Below are 20929 nucleotides of genomic sequence, written 5' to 3'. Positions count from 1 at the left end.
TGTGTATCTTGTGACCCTGTTCAGTAGCTGTGTCACTAGGGGCAGCCTAGGGGAGGAGCTTATTTAAAAACAATTTGAGTCCTTGTAAGCTAAGAGGAGCTCCCTAAATTGGGTCACATCTGCAGGGAAGGGGGGCTGAGAAATCCTACATGCACTCAAGAACTCTAATTTCCTTATTTTCCAATGAGAGTTCTTCAGTGATCTGGTTGGAAATAAGACGTCTGCCTCTTCTGCCAGGATGGCAATCAGGATGTGTATTAGTGGGCTCTGCCGCTGTGGGAGAGAGCTATAATTGCTCTCTCCCCTGATGTCACCTCCCCAGTGCTCTCCGCTGACCCAGCCCTCAATAAAAACTACTTCGCCCATCTAGGAACTCTGCAGATACTCTAGAAGCAAAGGATAAGGACATATACTGTCAGACTGTGAAATTGGATTTAGGGGTCAAATGAAGCATTGTGGTGAGTTAAAAATATTAAAGGCACACAAGTTTTGCAAGAAGGGTTTATGTAAAACAAAATGCAGTTGTAGTAGGGGATAGGGATGCAGCAATTCAGTGGGCACCATGATTATACTCAAAGGGCCAAATCTCAGATTATACTGTCCCAGATTAGGCAAAAGGGCACTTGTGTCTGTACCTTAACATAGGGATATTGTCATATTTTGCTTTCCACTTGCATTTTTCCAAAGCACTTTGCACCACCTTTGTGTTGGCAAGTTATTTAACCCAGTATAGGCTGCATCAATACTTGATGTAGGTATTACTATTCTTTCAAAAAAGCTAATGTGAAGAGGTAATTTCAGTACCATTTTATTGCTCCTATAAATGTCCTTCATTGTTTCCTGATACTGACTTTGGTTAATAATCTTAATTATTCGAAACATTTTTGCAGGGAAGTAATGGATTTAGTCTGAATATCACTCTGCACAGTTCCAGTCAGATGGTGTTAGTGTTGGAAGTTAAAACAAAAAGCAAGTTACTGAGTGCTGACACAGCGCCAGGCACAGCATGAGACGTACAGTCGGCCCAGGGCGTCGGTGTGTGTGTGTGTGGGTGTTATGCATGTGTGCGTATGTGAGTGCAAGTGACTGTAGTGTACCCTGGTCTATGTGCATGACTGCACTCCTTCCACGCACGCCTCCAAGTGAATGTGATTCCTCTGAATGACCTGCTTTCCACGCAGCATGAGTCCCCAAAGGAGTAAAGATGTGGGCGGCCCGTGTTTCTCCTTCAGCCTGTGGAAATCACTACATAGAGTGCTTTAGGGGCCCTCTGCTTCTGAGAGACTCCAGGAGTCAGAGATATAAACGAGGCAGATGAGGAGTAGTGCATGTTGTTTTATTTGAGGGGAAAACACCACATTTCCTCTCATATAATTTTCTTATTGAGATAATTAGCTTTTAGAAACAGATTCTCCCCATCACGCTTCTGATGACTGTCTCTTTTCATTGGCCTTACCAGTGCATACGTTTTCTGAATTACAGCCAAGCAGCACTCAGCATTTACTTAAGTGGATGGATTCCCCCCTCATCTGCTGCGTTCAGGGAAACAACACCCACTTGTTGCCCACCTCTGGCAAATGCATGAGTGGGGCCTTTCCCTTGCTTGATTTTCTTTTAGGTGGAGTCAGGAAGGCAGTGATGTAAGTCCTGATTGGCTCCTTGAGTAAGTCTGATCGTGTCGGTGACAACCTGATGACATGTGGGGTGGCAGGGTAGAAATCCTGCCCTTTAATCCTAATACCAGGGTGTCATCATGCACATGTTCTGCAGATTGGCTAAGATACTGATTTCCTACAAGCTCCTCCGCTTCTCTTGAAGGAGGCAAGTGAACAGATGATTACCATCCTCAAATAATAACGTTCCTTTGCTCAGTTTCTTTTTTAATTATAGTCCTCTGCAGCTCTTCTCTTCTGTCAGTCCTTTACTTTGTGGTCCTCCTTTAAGACGGAAATGCTGTGGTTGTGTTGGGCCAGCTGTCTTGTTTTGTGTGGCGTGGCTCCCTTCAGCAACTGCCAACTGCCCAACCTGACATCATATTTCCAGAAAGGGAATGGACTTTCTGTTTTAGGCTGGTCCTCTGTTACTCTTGTTTCGGTTGTTGAACGCACGGCCTACTCTGGGTTTACTCAGCGTGACATTAACTTGTCTAGCCGATAGGGAGATTGGGTCCTTGAATGCAAGAACAATATTCTCAAACCTGTCAGCACTTTGTTTCATTACAAGTTTTCAGTTACATTTTAATTTTAATGTAAAAAGCAAGTTTCCTAAAAGTAAAAAGTAAAATAATTTGCAATTTTTGCAAACAAAATAAATTATTTTAAATATTGCCATGTCAAAAGTAGAAAATAACCAGCATCTCTTGCAAACAAAATACATTTTACATATTGCCATATCAAAAGTAAAACACAAGGCTGTGGAGTTCATGTCCAGGACAAGTTAACAAGACTTCCGTCGCTACACCATTCTCGTTTTGTCTGCTAAACTTAACTGAGTGGCCGCTGAAACGACCGGGACCTCACGGTGATCGGTAACCAGCTCACAGTCACCTTTGTCAGCTAAACTTACCATGGTGTTGTCTTTACTGAAGCCAAATGTGTTCAAATGACATACACAGTGTCTTTTTGTTGTTGGTATAAGCTGCTCCGGTTGCTCAGTTGACTCATTGTTTTCAGGGATTGACTGGATGGGGCGAAGTCACGTGACTACACACGCGGTAGTATGTTTTTAAGGGTAAAGTACATACCTGAACACGCACAGTGGGCAGAGTATTAACAGGATTTAAAAAAACGAAATGGGAAAATTACATTGATTAGAGGTTCTGAATTTCGGTTTCGGTTACTTTTCAATTAAAGGGAGCTGTCTAACCAAAAACAAAGTTTGTGCAACTATTTATTTTGGTGTCCGCTCCCCTTGTATGTGAGAACAGTTGTGTAGAGCAAACCATGGTTTCCATGGATACCCTGAACATTTGGGATGAATACAGTTTGCCAGGGATACTGTAGGCTGTGAGGTATGTGTGAAAGGTCAATCTCGTGCAGACTGCCCTGCTCCCGCAGTTGTCTGAAAACAAGACGGGAAGACAACATGGCTTTGTTTTGGAGCCCCTTAACAGCCCGCTGTGAGGCTCTTGCATGCACTTCCATTGTCTATTATCTCCATGTTAAATATTAGCAGACATTCCATTAAGTGTCATGGGTATTTGCCTCAAGATGTTTAGGTCAGCATACCTTTTGTTATTAAAATACGTGCTCTCTATTATGCAGCATATATTTTCTCTTTAGGATATAATTTATTTAGCATTTTACCCTTTCATAAAATCTTCTTTACGGTAAAATTGTGTGTGTGTGTGTGTGTGTGTGTGTGTGTATATACAATGAAGCTCATAATTTCTGGATGGCTGGCCTCGTCCTTGGCTCATTGATTGCTGTGCCAGATATTTAGCTTTTCACTGACCTCTTACTACAGGTACACTGCATCCACATTTTAGCCGCTGACATTTAGTTGTGAACCTTTGCGGTTTTATTACAATTATGTAGGACCAATATTGAATTAATGTTTTTTGAAATAGAGTAAAGAAAAAGGGAGATGTTTTTCAGGTCATTGTTGGTGTCGTAGAGAGTTGTGAAATGAGTATTATAAAACCTTGTGTTGAAGATTCCTCTGTCCTAAGCTTCCATTTCTCTATAACCACTACCTTGTTAACCTTACAGAGTCCACCCTTGTCTCGACCTCTTCAACCTTTGAACCTTGCTGCTGAGGTAATGAGGGGAGGAGGAGGGGCTTGTCCACTTGGGGAATCAGAGAAAGAGTGAGAGATGATCTGCCAACATAACTGCTGTGACTTGAGCAGCTTATGTCACTGTCAGGGTTCAGCAGGGTTAATTGCCACTCATGCTAAATATCGCTATAATACTGCTACAGTGTCTACCGAACAACGCTTTGCAGCAGCTTTTTTGCTTTTTTGCCGCTGTCCAAAGGGTTGATTTCTCACACAGGCTTTCGTTTTCTTTCGCAGGAAGTTCAACAAAAATGTAGCATCTACTAAAGGAGATTGTTGTTGTACGTTGGATCCTGCATCATGCATTTCTTCAGCAAGTGAAAACACGTTTTGTAAACATGAAGAGGATGAAATCCGTTCCCTCTAGGCATCACAAATGTTTTTTTAGAAATGCATAGAAAGTTACATTTTAACTGTATACTTTCAAAATTGCCTGCCAATAAAAAGATTTTGATTCAGGCAAGTAATCATTGCCTTATTTTAAGGGTTATTACCAAGTCATTTGGATACAAGAATAACTTTTGATGAATTCTTTTAGACAAATTCTGAGGGAAAATGCTCCCAGCACAGTGTTGTAAAGGCAACAGAGATTGTCCTTGGATTCCTGTTATGATTAGAGTGCTGATACTAGTGGTGTCCCTTTTTGCTTGTAGTGCAGGTAGGAGTTGTGAACACAAACGCATTGTCCATCAATCGGGACACATTGCTCACCCCTCAGTCCTTGCCACAGACAAAGCTATATAGCCTATAGTGTGAGTGACAGGAGGACTGGCAACGCTTCGAGACCTGTCACATTTGTTCTACTCTGGCCCGATGCTCAGTGCTGCATGGATGACCTGAGCTGTTTTATTTAGTCAAACAGATTACACACACAAGTTAAATCTTCTTCAAAGTGCATCTGGCTGCTGCACACTTGGCTGTCTGATCTGTCCCCTTCTGCTGTCCTCTCCTCTGACCACATATCAGTTGCTGCTGAGAAACAGCTTTTATGATTGCCATTGCCACAGTTACATTTCATGATGCAGACTTCAAACCCCTTGCCATGGGCTTTCAATCACCTTCAGATATCAAGGAAAATTATAACAAGTTATTTCTGTGCACTGAAGTACCCTCAGGGACATGCCTCAGGGGATAGATATGCATAGAGAAGGATTAAGGTGCATTATATTTTGGGCGCTGCTGTCCTCCTAACCCTTCATCCTCTCATCTTTTCCCAGTGCCGGACGACCTCACTCCAGAGGAGCAGCAGGAACTGGAGAATATCCGCCGGCGCAAGCAGGAGCTGCAGGAGGATATTCAGGTAATCAAGAAATCTTAACACAGTAGATAGGTACAAAAAACAAAAACAAGCATGTACTCTATATGAAAATGTCCATTTTAAGCTTATTTACTCTCATTTTCAGGTGTACTGATCTTGTGTAGAAAAATGAGACAATTACACATTTTTCAAATGTAATTGTACTTGTTTCAGGAGTTCTCAATCTCTCACTGCAGCTGCCTTCAGCTACAACTGCAAATTCTCTGCTTTTTGGTTAAATATTTACCTCTTATCCAGTTGTACAAATGTCTCTTTTTTAATGAGTCCTTAAACCATTTCAACTCGAGTGGAATGTGAGGTATTTCCTGCCAAGTGCTCACTTCCTTAGCAAACCATTTATGTTTACTCTTTAGCCATTTAGGTTTTGAAGATGTACAGTACTGTGTCAACATAGACCTCTATTTATGGATACAGGTTATCTCTTTTGGGCGTTTTTATCGAAAAGTGAATAAAGGTTTTGAATACATCGCAAGTATAAAAATAAAATAAGCATACAGATAAAATAGGATTATGCTCTTATGAGGAACGTGGTCATGCAGTCAGTCGGATATCCCTCATATACTCCCTGATTTTCAAAAAGAGCCAGGAATTCAAATCAGCTTGGCCGAATTTCCCTAAAGTGGTTTGTTTGTTTGATTCCTGTCCATGGCACATCATTTTTTGGCTGTTGCCTTGACCCAAGAGCAGAGCTGCTCATGTCCGTTCTGTCATTCAATAACCAGCTCCCTAAGCAAATGACACACAGGGGTGACAGAATTGTCATGCCCTGGCAGAGAGTTGGCCTCCAGATGTCCCAGTGGGCGACTCAGCTTCCACTGGCCCTGACAGACAAACATTGGAGGCATGATCCGACACCCCCTTTTTTTTTTTTTTCTTTTTCTTTTTTTATGAACCCACCATCGCTTCTCCTCCCCCCTCTCCGGTCAACACTGCTTCCCCCCATCCTCACCTCCTCTGTTTTCTGCACACTGACCTCTCTCCTCCTCCTCGACTCCCACACCCTCCTCTGCTGGTCCTGCATGTCAAGGCCCACCCCACCACAACCACCCACTTTCCTGTATGAGCACAGCTTTTGTTTGTGGAGGCAAGCATCTCAGGAATGTGTTTGATTGCGCAGGTCTTGAAAACACAGATGTTCCCTTTGTGGTTCGGTCTATAGTGAGTTGGTGTTATGCACGAGGAATTATAAACTAACACTGCATATATGGATGGATATGGATATGAATGGAGAGGCTCGGTGATTATAACATTTTACTTAAAGAGTTGCAGCCTCTCATGATCAATAGCTTTGTCTGTATACAGGACCTCTCTTATGCTACAGTCTATTATTCCACACTTTCATCAAGCTCACTAGGGTTGGGCATCATTTGGATAGTAACGATTCTGATTCCAATTCCGATTCTTTCTTTCGATTCCGGTTCTCATCGATTCTCGATTCCGATTCTTTGAGGGGTGGAGTTGAAACAGGTCACATGCTTATTTCACAAATAAGAGGAACGTTTTATTTTGATCCAATGGTGGGTTGCAGTTTTACCGGGCTTTTTCAACGTAAAATAAAGCCACACTAGAACTCCACTTACTGTGCTCCAAGGCTGCAACACAACAAGCGCCTGGCCGCTACGGAAACCAAAACTTGCTCATGTGGAACCCATGATCAGATTTGAAACCAAATCCTCTAAACGATTCCAAACAATTCCAATAAAGAAACGATTCAATTGGAATTGTAATTTTTGAAATGATTCCAAGTAGGAATCGGTTCTCGATGCCCAACCCTAAAGCTCACCCTGTCCATCCTCTACCCTCTGTAATGCCCTTACTGCGCCAGTCTGGCACCAGCGGTCCTGGCTTGATTGACTAAATCTGCTTCTAAGGCCATTAATCACTAAAACGCTACAGAAAATATAATCCACTTTTACGCTTTCTTACTCCATTTGTATTGAGGTTATCCGCCTAATCTAATTCAGATTGAAAGGATTGTTTAGGAGAGCACACGTGCAAACATGTTGCTATTTGTTTTTAGTTTAAGGCAAGTGAGAAGCTCTGAATGTGCAGCAGTGTGTGTGAAGTTTAAGTGAGTGATGTGAGGATTTACTGGATATGATAAAAGGCCACCTGGCTTATAGACAAACAGAAGTGATTCAGAGAGGAAGGCCTCTCCCTTGGCATTGTTTAATAAAGCCATACAAATACTTTGCATGTTGTTTGTATTGGTCACACCCGTCCACGCCTCCTGGTGTCAGGGAAATTGGTCGGCAGATGATGAATTTGTCCTCATAGTCATGACATTTTAAGACGTAACATTTATGTCTTTTCTGCAGCGGCTGAAGGATGAGATAGCAGAAGTGACAAGTGAGATCGAGAACCTGGGTTCCACTGAGGAGAGGTAAGAAAAAGGGATTCCCCCCCTCCCCCACACACGCACATTTCCCTCTCTGTTTTGCCTAAATTAGCTCGTTGTTTGCCTTCGATTAACTTACCAAATGAATCTGTCAATTATTAATGTTTGATGGGTAGGTCGGGCAATCCAAATACGCTCCTCAAATTGGCTACGCTTTTAAGGCAGTTTAAATGTTTCATCAGGCACACCTTCATGATGGGAGGCCTCATTGAATAATGCAGTGGGTGTACGGGGAGAGGCAGACAATGGATGGTCCCAGGGGAGGGAATGCTGATGTTTGGTCTACTCAAGTGGATAGGGATACCATCAGCTACCGAATAATCCTAAAGCACTCTTTCATGGATCTAAAACCCATTAAGGGTTACAGCACCTCAAAGTTTCCTTCGATCCATTTATTACATTACATTACATTAAATGTCATTTTGCTGACGTTTTTATCCTGAGCGACTTCCAATTAATTGTAATTATTGAAGAAAGTACATGATAGTCTGTGCTCTGTTTAGTTGAGTGTTAGATTTTGGCAGACAAGGGCTGAAGGAATGCTGGTGAGAGTGAATCAGTGGGAAGAAGTGGTGACCTCTCACCGGTTGGAGATGGAGATGTAACCATGGTGACTGTGAAAGTGCACTTTGATCCCTGAATAACTCAAGGCCTGAGAAATGAGACATTCCCATATGCATGATGTTAAACACTATCAATGCTTAGTCATGACAGTGGAGGGGGGAGGAAAGGCTGACCTCTGCCAAACAAATGAAAAATGTTAATAGGAAAGACACTTTCAGGAAATTAAGCAAATACATTTATTGTAATGGACCGAGCCCGGTTGGATTTGCATACTTAAAAGGTCAAAAATCTAAATGGATTCATGAGTGATGATTGAGTTGTTTATCAAGCAAAAATGTCAAAAATGTGTGGTTCCAGCTTCTCAAATGTACAAATATTTCCTAGTTTTCTGAGTTATCTGTGATATTTAACATATTTGGGTTTTAGACTGTGTTTGGCGAAATAGTTTTTACCATTTTCTGACATTTTTTAGACCAAATGCTTAATAAAAAATAAATAAACTCAGATTAATCGATAATGAAAATGTTAGTTGCATCTTTTTTATATACCAATTTGTTCATCAAGCACAACTAACAACAACCAACCATCTTATGTTTCAGGAAAAATATGCAGAGGAATAAACAGGTGGCCATGGGCCGTAAGAAATTTAACATGGACCCCAAAAAGGTAGGTGGAAGAAACTGTTTTTTGAAATGTGATTTGTCCCATATGTTCTCATAAGCAGAAAGTAACCTGGGGCCCTGTCTCTTTCTTAGGGGATCCAGTTCCTAATTGAGAACGACTTGCTGAAGAATACTAGCGACGACATTGCTCAGTTCCTCTACAAGGGCGAGGGCCTCAACAAAACAGCCATCGGAGATTACCTCGGAGAGAGGTCAGGATGAAAATTGACTTGTTTTTTCCCTCTATCTAACCGACTCCCTCTCCTACTCTATCATGACTCACCAGCACCCATCCATGTGGTGGATAATGGCATCGTCTAGTGAGTGCATTCTTTCTGTATTGCTGTGTTTCTTCTTAGTCAGGCACACACCCATCAATTCTAGTTTATTGGCCCCACATTTAGACCATCCTCTCAATGATGTCCATTACCTAATAGCCTCCATCTCTCTATGATTATCTTACTCGTTAATAAGTAACATGATCAAGAGACTCGTGACTCTGTAATGCACGTGTTTGCAGGCAATTCCAGATTCCACTCAAGAGCTGAGACCATCCTCATTAGAGTGAACAGATAATACAGGAAATAGTAATGGGCCTGGTGTACAGTATGCATTGTTCAGGGACTATAGCGCAGGCAGGGTTACAGTCAAGGTGTGTTCTGTGAGGTCAAACCAGGAAAACAAGCTCAGGCTTTTGATGGATTGCTCTTAGTTTGATTATTATCAAGCTCTCCAAGTGTTTTTGATTCTGTGAAGGAGGGGCAGGAACAGCGTGAGAGCCTTGAGACACGATTGGTCACTTGACCACTGGGAGTGATATGACTCTGTCAGCGAGAGCTCCTTAGAGCCTTCCCATGATCCCACAGGGCAGATTATTTACTCTGAAGGGCATGAAGGTCGCAGTGATGTCATGGTAGAGATTAGATGATAAATGAAAGGGAAGTGGTGGGTGTTTTTCCTCTTCTATTGGGTTTAATGGGAGTATGCAGTATACCACCGACCTCTTAAGCCCGTGTGAGCCAGATCACACCCTGAGCTGAGACACGCTCCTCATGGGGAATACTTTTCAAACGAGGCAGCGATTTAAACTTTTACGAGAGCTACAATACAAACACGGTTAAGTCTTGGCTTTCCTCAGCATCCACCAAATCACTCCTTTTTTAGAGCTTCACAGATTAGTCGATTAGACAATAAACAGAAAATGTATTTATTAACTATTTAGTTTGATTAATAATTTTAAAGGTAATGCACCCAAAATATGCATATTAGTCTGTTTACAGTTCTTGGGGAGTATTACTGCATTTATTTTGTAGATTGTTTTTCACTTCACACATCGTAAGTCTGGACAGACAATGTTATTAGAGTGCAGTACTGAATTGGTGTATTACTCTTTTAAAATCGTTTTTCAAGCAAAAATGCCAAACATTCCCTGGTTCCAGATTCTCATTGTGAGGATTTGCTACTTCTCTTTGTCTTATGTGATGGGAAATTTAATATCTTTGGGTTTCAGACTGGGGTCAGACAAAGTTAGAAATTACTTTTGGTCATTTTGGGCTTGTGATGGGCATTATTTACTATTCTTTTTACATTTTATAGACCAAACAACAAGACCAAGTTGTTTATTTGTGAAAATAATTGGCAGATAAATCGATAATAAATATAATTATTAGTTGAAGCTCTAATCTTTTGTATATTAATTTTGTCTTGGTTATGCAGAAAAGAACTTCTACATTTTTACCAGTAATACATTTGCTTACTATGTTTTGTCTCCTGTAGAGATGACTTCAATATCCAAGTCCTCCATGCCTTTGTGGAGCTTCATGAGTTCACAGACCTTAACCTGGTTCAGGCCCTCAGGTAAGACCGCATCTCCCCAGGAACGTGAATCCTGAGGTCTGCTACAGTTCTTGACTAGATCCTCATAGCTTTGCCCCATTTTTATGTAAATCATGTGAGATGCAGGCCATTATTTGGCAGTGGTGGCCTAAAGGTTAAAGAAGCGAGCTTGTGACTGGGAAGTCATCGGTTCAATCCCCAGACCGACAGGATAAAATCTGGGTGGGGAAAGTGAAAGAGCAGTGCTTGTCCCTCCCTCATCACTGAGGTGCCCTTGAGCAAGGTCCTTAACCCCAACCGCTCAGTGGCCAGCAGATCAGACTGTGGTTGTACTGGGCAGCTTCCATGTATGAATGTGTAACTGTGTGTCAGAATGTGACAGGTCGTCATTGCAAATGAGAATTTGTTCTCAATCGACTTACCTGGATAAAGAAAGGTTAACAAATGTTAAGGAAATATGCAGATGTCAGTTTCAGTCTTGTGCCTTAAGAGAGCTTATTCAGCCTTTTCACCGTGGAAGTGAGTCTGTTGCTGACTACTGAGCTGTGTCCCCGGACAGACAGTTCCTGTGGAGTTTTCGGCTACCAGGAGAAGCTCAGAAGATCGACCGCATGATGGAGGCCTTCGCTCAGCGCTACTGCCAATGCAACCCTGGTGTTTTTCAGTCCACAGGTAGCGCCGTCATGCCATACAGCCTGGCTTCTCAACATTTACATTTTTAAGGGACTATACCAGATAAACTTGTCTCCCTAAAACACGTAAAGATCTAATGACATGTCAATACACCTCATAGCTAAACTGCTTTGTTTAGCAGACACAAAGTCTGCTGAGGTGAAGTGTGCTCTGAAAGAGTGTCTGGCTTTTGGGAAATAATGCCCACAGCAGACAGCCGCCTGCCTCTAACATTGATACAGATGGATGTGAATAATGCATGGGCCAGATAAAGTGCTGCTGCGTCAGCTGTGTGCTGGCCACGTTGTCTTTTAGCAAACGCACACATTAGATTGCACATCCAGAAACACGCATACATACTTAGCTGCCCACTTGCAGCCTTTCACTCCCACCCACTCTCCTTGCTAACAAAGCTTTGTCTATTTGTTCCTCTCTGTGGTGTTGTGGTCCCCTAAGTGCAGTCCTTTCAGCTCAGCTAATTTACATTCATATTCAAAGACTAAATTAAACATCAGCAGCAGTTTTATGGTAAACAGCAACCTATTGCTTATCTTTCTCTTTTGGTGTGATCTTGTTTGTGTGTGTGTGTTACAGACACCTGTTACATCCTGTCATTTGCCATCATCATGCTAAACACCAGCCTCCACAACCCGAATGTGAAGGACAAGCCTTCTGTGGAACGATTCATCTCCATGAACAGAGGAATCAATGAGGGAGGAGACTTACCTGAGGACCTGCTCAGGGTCAGTATGGCTGTAAAACTCAGTTATTTCCATCCTCATGAGTGATTTTTCCACCTGCAATCTCAAACCTGCTCTGTGTTCATAGTCAACTATCATTATTGTAGAATCTGTATGACAGCATCAAGAATGAGCCTTTCAAAATCCCAGAGGATGACGGCAATGACCTCACACACACTTTCTTCAACCCAGACAGAGAGGGCTGGCTGCTAAAACTGGGTGAGTGACACTGGAAATACATGCACACAGTTATTTGAGCACATAATGAATGGCACAATTAATGGTGCTAATCAATGTGACTGCGCCGATAGATGGGTTTTCATAGCAGCAACACATATTGGTAGATTATCTTAAAGCGTAACTCTCGCCAAAATGCAACCTAGGGTCTTTTTGTGAATGTACCCGAGTCAAACGTTCGTTTAAAAAGCATAATTAGGACGGGAACGCCACTTTTAAGATTGACCGTATTTTCATTTTTGGCCAAATGGCCTTTTGAATGGGAGTGCTAGGGGCACTACTATGATCGCATCAAAATTGTTATTTTTAAAACACTAAGAAGGCTCGACACAACATGAAACTTTGCTCAAAGTTTCACCAGGGGCTCTACACATGAACTCGAGCATTGACAACATTGTTTGTGTACGCAGAGTTTACTAAAAAGCCGAGATGGCGGAGAGCGTAAAAAAACCAACAGCTAAAGTGAGTTATTCTGTTCTTTTTAGTAAACTCTGTGTACACAAACAATGTGTGTTTTAAAAATAGCGATTTTGATGCGATCATAGTAGTGTCCCTAGCACTCCCATTCAAATGGCCATTTGACCAAAAATGAAAATACGGTCAATCTTAAAAGTGGCGCTTCCATCCTAATTATGCTTTTAAACGAAAGTTTGACTTGGGTACATTCACAAAAATACCCTAGGTTGCATTTTGGCGAGAGTTACGCTTTAAGGCTGCATAAAGTGATAACCAATGTCTTCCCTGAGGTCAATTACCTGTGTTGTGTATGTGTTTCAAGGTGTGAGGGAGATGTGTGGATAGGTTTGTACACACTCGACCTGAGACATCTGAAGACATCTCTGCCCGCTTTCATGTATTATGAATGTGGCCTTGAGATCAGACCACTACATGTGGAGGCCTTTGAATTATTTAAGACGGGGCATATTCATACACCGACATGCACACACAAGCACAAATACTGACTTTAAAAGCTTATAGATCAAGTGTATGCACACACAAACCTACACATACTGTACATACACAAAGTTTAGAACATTTTACTTGAGAGGGCTTTTTTTTAGTTTGATCAGATTGTTTTTCCTTTTTCTGTGGACATTTTGATCCTGATTTTATTGGAGATTTAAAGCACATACTTTGTCCCATTGTGGAAACTTGCAGCAGGCCTTGGAATTTTTTAATAATAAAGGGTGTGTCTTAGTGTTTATAATTATTTTTCTTATCCGTTTTGCTAATTTCTGACTTTGACATATATTTGGACAAATACACATATTTTACAGGATGTCAGCTGTTACTGGCACTGGTCACAATCACTTTACAAGCAGAAAAGCACAACCCTGGACCCCTGAACTCTTCATCCTCTGTTTCCTCTGAGATCTCTCTCTCTTGTACAGATTCACAATGAATTTAACACAAAAAAGCATGAATGTTTGAAGTAAAATTGAATCTTCCAGTCGCTGTGAATCTTTACAACTGACTACACCAAGAAAGTAAAAAATTACTCTTTCTCCAATGACTCAAAGTTGGCAGATCTGAGTAGAACAATCAGGGTGGAAGGTAAATTGCTGGCTATAACATAAATGGACCCAAGTGGAGGCGATATTTAATGAAGTGCTTTACTGCAGCTGTGACATTGAGTAGAACTCCCACTTGTGGCCTGATTATAACAACAGCTATGGAAACTGTTCAAACTCATTGCAAAATAGAGAAAATTAAAAATTAAAGCTGTAAAGCAGTGCATCAAAGCCTCACTGGAACCAGATTAACAGGACTGTGGTGCAATAATTCCTTATCATTTAATTTGATTTTTATTTTTGTTTTCTTTTCCTCTTCGTTTGTTTGTTTGTTCCATGATTTTGGCTGTTGTCTTTCCTCAGGAGGTATGTACACCTGCTCTTCCCAAACGCTAGTCCATCTCTCAGCTCTCGGGTGCTTTTGGTTCACGCGGGTTTATTTGTCTGTAGATTTTTTTAATTTTTGTTGTCTCTCCATTGACTCATTTGAACTTTAGATGTTTGTCTGTTCAGTCTGTCATTGAGCTGGTGGTTAGTCCACACTCTTTTATCTCTGTGGGTGGTTGCCGGGCGGTCGCCGGGTTCATTTGCCCCCCCCCTGTGGGCTCGGCTCAGGGAGCTGATGCTTTGTGACCACTCTACTGAGCAGTTTGACCCTCTTTTCTCTGTACCTTGTGGTGGTCACTCTCTTTGATCTCTGTTTGTATTTTTGCTTTTAAAAGCTGCATTATTATACCATTTCTCCATACAGTGAGCACAACAAAGGAATTGTACTCAATTCTCCAAATTGATCATGAACCCATTTACCCATTGGCGTATTGTTGTTTGCTCTCTGGTTGCATGAAAATGGAATACTGCACCTTTTCAACAATGTGGCTCTGCTCTCCTTATGCTGTAAATGGATCTGAAGTGTAACAGTGTGGCTGCGCCCCGGTGTGGTGCTAGACCGGACTGGACCAAACTGTGGGAGAGAAGTGTGGGCAGAGGATTGTGTCGAAAGGGATTCAGGCATGGTTCTACAGTAATGATTCAAAAAGCTGCAGTGTATAATGCTTATACACTTACAGTGCACATGGTTGGTAGTTTGACTGTGCATTATTCTAATGTATGCATCTTTCCTATTAATTACAAAATAGGATATAAAATAGGATATTAGGTAAGAAGAGAACCAGTTGCTAATGTATTTTGTTGAGATAAATCATTTCCAAAGGGAACCTAGATATGATATACAAGAAAACCTGTTCCCTCTGAACCTTTACTCGCCCAGCCTCCCACAGCCCCGTCTTGCATGGGTGCCCCCCTCCACTCAGCTCCACTCCGGTCCAGCCCCATGCACACATCTCTGCAACAATCTGCTGGGATGTCCCGCCTCGTCCCAGACATTCTTGCACGGGAGGAGGTCATCTCTCTTTCTTGGGAGTGACAGTAACTGACATGACCATGAAAACAAACCGAACTCCAACTGACCCAATCAACTCTCAGGCCGTCAGCTGTGTGATTCTGCCCATCGCGTCTGTGTTTTGTGTTTGTCCGCTTTGTGTTGCAACACGCTGACGAGTCGAGATGTGGCGAGGGGCTCTCCATCTCTGCCTGTCGAGTGAAGCGTGTGTCGATGGCGTCTTTAGATTATAACACGCATAGACTGATGTGTTTGACCTATCATTGCCCTTTGATGGGATATCATATACAGTGCTACTGCTGTTATATGATAATACAAGTGTGTTCTACATGTCTGTATACAAACATCCTCAAAGCCTCCTCTATCCTGGTAGATAGGTTTCACATTGAAGCTTTTTACTAACATTGGTGGTGGAAAAGCCTAGTCTAGACAAGGCTTAGGTCTTTATCAGGTCATGTTCAGCTGCTCCGATATGACTGAGAAGTTACTTAACAAAGCCAAAACCGGAAATTCATGTCTGAGATGGCTATTGAGAAGCCGAGCATAGCTCCAGGCGCTGAGCTTCCTGCACCTTTCAGTTTGTTGGCATCCCATCCTCCCAGAGCGAGAGTGCCATCTGCTACTGTGATCAGGTTTCCCGTCACAGGAAGTATTGGTGACAAAGGGGTCAGAGGTCAGCTACAGATCAGCGGGCACAGGGTTAACTAAAGAGCCCCTATTGGGTGTGAAAGGGAAGTTAATCCTTAGTCGCCCCATTACGTTACACATTCAGCCATCCTATAGTCATTGGAGTGCTTTTCCTTATTTTTAGTTACGTTTGGTAGGTAGTTCAGTGAGTGCAAAACACGTGGATCTATATCCTGCCCATCGATAAGTCAGCAACTAAGGAAAAAGAAACAAGGCCAAGTGAGCAGTTTCTAGACACATAGACATGTAACTTTATTGTGTAACATCACATCGACTCCAATTAGCCTTAATATGACATTTATTAACTATTTGGGATTTAACTGTTAAGTGGTAATTAAAATGTACTGTAGGTGTGAACATAGCGAAAAATTAGAATCAACACATAAAAGGGGAAAGGAATAAGTAGTTATAAAATCAAGAAAAATAACCAGAGGTGTAGGCCATGCAGTTGTGGTGATGGTGAGCGCATGGTGTGATGGTGGCTCAGGGTGAATAGCGGGATGTTATGGGTGAAAGGAGTCCTGTGGAGCTGTCATCTGTCTGTCTGCCCATACATCTGTCTGCCTGTCTGCTGCTCGACCCGGTGCTTAGGTGCTCGCTTCTCTCTCTTTTCTCTTGCTGAGCCTCTCTAACGCTTGCTGTTTGCACCACAGGGGGACGAGTTAAAACCTGGAAGAGGAGGTGGTTTATCCTCACGGACAACTGTCTGTACTACTTTGAGTACACCACAGTGAGTACAGCTCAGTTTCTCAGTCACAGTGAAGGATCTGCCCACTCTAGTCTTGTTGTTTCCTGTGTGCAGCACTCTGTCACTCACATATTTGATATTTGTCCAGGACAAAGAGCCCAGAGGAATCATCCCATTGGAGAACCTGAGCATCAAGGAGGTGGAGGATAAGAAGCCTGTAAGTACAGCTCCCTCTAATGGTTCATTCTGTGATTACACACAGTCAGGACTAAGATTTTACGACTACCCACTTTTTAAATGAACAATAAAGAAGGACTCTTCAGTGCTGCCCTTTTAGAACACTCACAACTGGGATTATTTAAGCTGAATTTCCACAGCTGTGTTGTGTACCATGCACCGTTTTTGACAGTTGAGGACGACAACCATTTTTACTGGCAGTTACGTCCTCACAACATTGTATGAAGCAGTATACAGAGGTGAACATTATGCCATAAAGACCGATTTCTAAATCTACACAGTGTACACATATGGAACTGTAGGTACATGAGCTAATAGATGATAGCATTTTTGATAAATAGTTATTTTTGTCTTTACGATACTTCTTATAATTGTTCTATTCTATAATTCTTCTATAATTTCTAACCTCCATCCACTTCATTTCTGTAGAACTGCTTTGAGCTTTTCATTCCTGACAACAAGGACCAGGTGATAAAAGCGTGCAAGACCGAGGCTGACGGACGCGTTGTGGAGGGCAACCACACCTTCTACCGTATCTCCGCCCCCACTGCTGAGGAAAAAGAGGAATGGATGAACAGCATCAAGTAAATGTTTTTTTAATAGTATGATTAGAGCTGGGCAATATATCGATACTCCGTCTGGGTTTGCGGTATATTCTTGGGTTTTCTCCGGCCAAATATTTGGTGGTCCAATCAGCAAACAGAGGGAGTGGCTGAGAACAATGACGTTGAGGACGTAGAAAGATGCGAGCCAGAGCCCGAGCAAGAACAGTATTTGCTGAGTTGTGTTGGTGGCTATGATATTGTGGCCCTCCTCCCCACGGGGTTCAGGAAAAGTTAGATTTTCCAGCTCGCTCTGTTAATGGTGAAGGAGTTAGCTAAGGCCGGCTACACACTGCCTGCGTGTCAGCAGCGTGGCGGCTGTGTGGATTTTTCTGTCTTTACACACCAGAAACGTGTCTGACGCGGCGCTGCTGCTGCTAGCCTTGTTTGTACACATGTATGTTTCCCATTGATAAAATTAAATACCATATTAAACATAAATATAGACTGATTTGATTACAGCAAAGACGTCGGCAGTATTGACGGCAAAATAGGCTTCAGAATATTTCGTTCTGTATGGACAGGTGCAATAATAGAAAATCTATATATATATTTTTTTTTAATTACATTTATATCAAAACCTAGATACTTTCAAACATCAACATGTCATTTATTAATATGTATTAGTGTCAAAATGACATATAAACATCTTTTTGTGTTCTATTTTGCCCGGAAACGCTTCCAACACGCTTGCTTGCTCACGACGTGCGTGTCACGCAGGCAGTGTGCAAGCTCTATCCTGAAATATAAACGGACACGCCACGCAGCTGACTTATCCAGTGTGTAACCGGCCTAATGCTAACGCTAGCGATGCTAATGCTAAATATAAGCCAATAGTTGTCGGTCTCCCCTCTTGTTGCACATGCGCATGACATATGTCACGACCAAACGTTAGCGATTGGTTATGGCAGATTCAGAGTGGCTCTGGACAGATCCAGTAGTTTTAAACTTCAACAGAGTACCCACCTTCAAGGAAGTTAACACTTGTCAATGGAGAGTGGCCAGACTCTGTACAAATGAAATGTACCAGAGTCTGGTAGGACTAGGCTAGCCCTAAGTATGATTAGGCCGGTCACAATATGCAATAAATCAATTAATCGCATGATAAATAAAAATGAACTTGATCATTTTTAAATGGAAATTATCACGGCCGGAAATTTTTTTGGGTTGTTTTGTGCATTTACTGTGGATATTTTAAATGTCTTCCAGTTCCAGTGTTAAATATTCTTTAGAAATAAAAGTTTATTGATCTTTGAAAAGGTCTACCTGCGTTATTATGCTATTATCATTATATTAGATGAAAATGGTCTTAGAACAACAATATTATCGTTTATCGCAATAATTTCTGGGACAATTTATTGTCCAGCAAAATGTGTTATCGTGACAGGCCTAAGTATGATACAGTGTGTGTTTGTAACTTGCATTGCTGTAGGCCTGAAGTTTTCAAAGTTACTCCTGTTATTTATATTTGTCTTGCTTCGATTTTCGGGGATAATCATGCTTTAAGTTTATTAAGGCCCCGATAATTCAGGGGCTTTGGGGAAAATAAACACGAAGTATAATGTTGTGTTGGAGTCAGTAAATTAGCTGTGGCTACAACTTGAGCCCTGTAGCTGTTTACATTTCGGCATTTTGCCATCATTAAAACTATGTTGAATTAGCTATTAGCCCACCCAATGTACATGGATACAAAGACAACTATCAATAGATTACTATGATTGTCAAGTTTTGGAGTCATAATGTTTTTCACCAAAAAATACATGATTTTTTTCATTTGGAGCAAATTGGTTTAAACTGATTTTCACTTCGATATTATATCCTCACCACAAGTTGTTTCAGCACAGTTTAGAAGATTTTACTGTTATAGAGCGTAAAGACCAAAATGGGGGATAAAAGCACACATGCTGAATATGCTGTGCAGTTCTTCCTAAGTATTTGTTAAAAACAATAAAAGGTTAATCGTGAATCGGGTATTGCAGATGCTATTTTTCTAATCTCACACGTCCACGTAAATTCTAAGCATTTAAGTGCCGCAATTTGCACACTTATACCATAATGCTTCTCTCACTGACATTTTCCTCTGTGTCCACAGAGCTGCCATCAGCAGGGACCCCTTTTATGAGATGCTGGCAGCCAGGAAGAAGAAGGTGTCGTCCATGAAGAGGCACTAGAGCTGCTCAGCGCTGCAGATGTTGCACTTGACAGAGCAGGGGGTCCAAGTATCTACTTGCCCTATCTGGGTCGGTGCAGAGGCCACGGTTGGGGTCTGCTTCAGACCTCTTCAGGGGATTTTTCTAGGATACATTCTAGGTCGACTTTGGGACTCTACAGGTCAGAAAAACAGGAAGCATGCTGAAGTTTCTAGATAAGAGTCTGGGCCAATGCGTCCTCTAACCTCCTCTCTCTTTCTCTCTCAGCTTTGTTTGTGCTCTCTGTCTATGAGGCTGTAAGGAAATCTTGCTGTATAACTCAGCAAAAGCCCCTTCAAAGATGCTTTAAAAACACAATTCCCATAAACATTGCACACATACACAACATGCATACACTCATGCAGTCCCCCGTAGCACACATCGATTTAAACTCAGCAGGTCTGACCAAGTGTGGCACTCTAACCAAAATATGTCTCGCTTTGTGAAAAAAAAGTAAAGACTTTTTCTGATGTGCTTTGAAACGTTAGGGTAATATGTGTCTATTTTTACAGCTTTAAATGTCAATTCCTCTTCAGTCTTTTTTGTTTGTTTGCTTTTGTAATAATAAAAAGGTTTGCAACAGAAACTGCGGAGGGGGGGTGATTTGCTAACTGTTAATAATTTTATAAAAAAAAAAAAAAAATAGTTGCCACTCAGGAGATTGTTACGATGTTCTGAAACTTTCCATGTTGGTGTTTACATGGATCCTGTTTACAACACGACAGCCATGTGAGGAATGAAATCCTCATCTGTGTCCCAGACTGAAGTGTTTTTGTAAATGTGAAGCTGCAGTGCGGGGACGGACCACTGCAGGTGAGGGTGTGTGCTTGTCTGGACAGGCTCTCAGTGTTGGATCTGGCTCTCGCTGTTCATTTCCCGAAGGTCCTGGAGATGCATCTTGGTGATTAGTGTTCATCACCCTGGGCTTCTTTTTGAGGTTTTAGGTTGTCTGGGAATTAGAACTTTTTCATTTTCTCTTCCAATACATTTTTCTTCCATTTTGTCTCAAACACACCACTTTCTGTTACTTAATTTCATTCACAGGAAAATGACTTTACTGTTGCACAGTGCCTGGCAAGCTAGGTGAAATATGATGAGAAAAGCTGCTGGTTAGTGACAGTAAATTAGTTTTCTTCTCCCAGACGAACAACATTTAATCTTTGTTCCCTGCCTTTAACATTATTTTCTTTTGTAGAGGGTTACTTAACCCAACCTCATTGATCGTTGTACAATACTGTGTGCTTCAGGTTGTTTATGTATAAGACATAATATATGACATATTGTTGTAGAGGCTTTAAAGCAGCACCAATACATGTGATTCATTGAAGCTATGCCTGGAAAAGAATGGGTTGTCCCGGTCTCAGGATCCAAAGTGTGATGTGAAACAATACAAAACTACTACTTGTATGAG

At 41.7% G+C, this 20929-nt stretch overlaps 1 protein-coding gene across 4 annotated transcripts in view; it reads left to right on the top strand.

Moving 5' to 3' along the window:
• Positions 1 to 20089, top strand: part of cyth1a (cytohesin 1a) — a 46800-nt gene extending 26711 nt beyond the window's left edge. For 3 of the 4 annotated variants that reach the window (XM_078270564.1, XM_078270565.1, XM_078270563.1), the window contains exons 2-13: positions 4996 to 5078; positions 7415 to 7479; positions 8658 to 8724; positions 8814 to 8932; positions 10497 to 10577; positions 11116 to 11228; positions 11823 to 11971; positions 12076 to 12188; positions 16454 to 16532; positions 16639 to 16707; positions 17157 to 17311; positions 19422 to 20089. In XM_078270564.1, coding sequence (XP_078126690.1) covers positions 4996 to 5078; positions 7415 to 7479; positions 8658 to 8724; positions 8814 to 8932; positions 10497 to 10577; positions 11116 to 11228; positions 11823 to 11971; positions 12076 to 12188; positions 16454 to 16532; positions 16639 to 16707; positions 17157 to 17311; positions 19422 to 19500 — 1172 coding nt within the window. In that variant the 3' untranslated portion in view covers positions 19501 to 20089. The remainder of the gene's footprint in view (positions 1 to 4995; positions 5079 to 7414; positions 7480 to 8657; positions 8725 to 8813; positions 8933 to 10496; positions 10578 to 11115; positions 11229 to 11822; positions 11972 to 12075; positions 12189 to 16453; positions 16533 to 16638; positions 16708 to 17156; positions 17312 to 19421) is intronic. The other variant, XM_078270562.1, reaches the window with a different exon arrangement.
• The last annotated feature ends 840 nt before the right edge of the window (positions 20090 to 20929 follow it).

The sequence above is a fragment of the Sander vitreus genome, chromosome 15 (genome assembly GCF_031162955.1).
Source record: "Sander vitreus isolate 19-12246 chromosome 15, sanVit1, whole genome shotgun sequence".
NCBI lineage: Eukaryota > Metazoa > Chordata > Actinopteri > Perciformes > Percidae > Sander > Sander vitreus.
The sequence above is the reverse complement of the archived record's forward strand: the minus strand, read 5'-3'. Positions and strand labels throughout refer to the sequence as shown.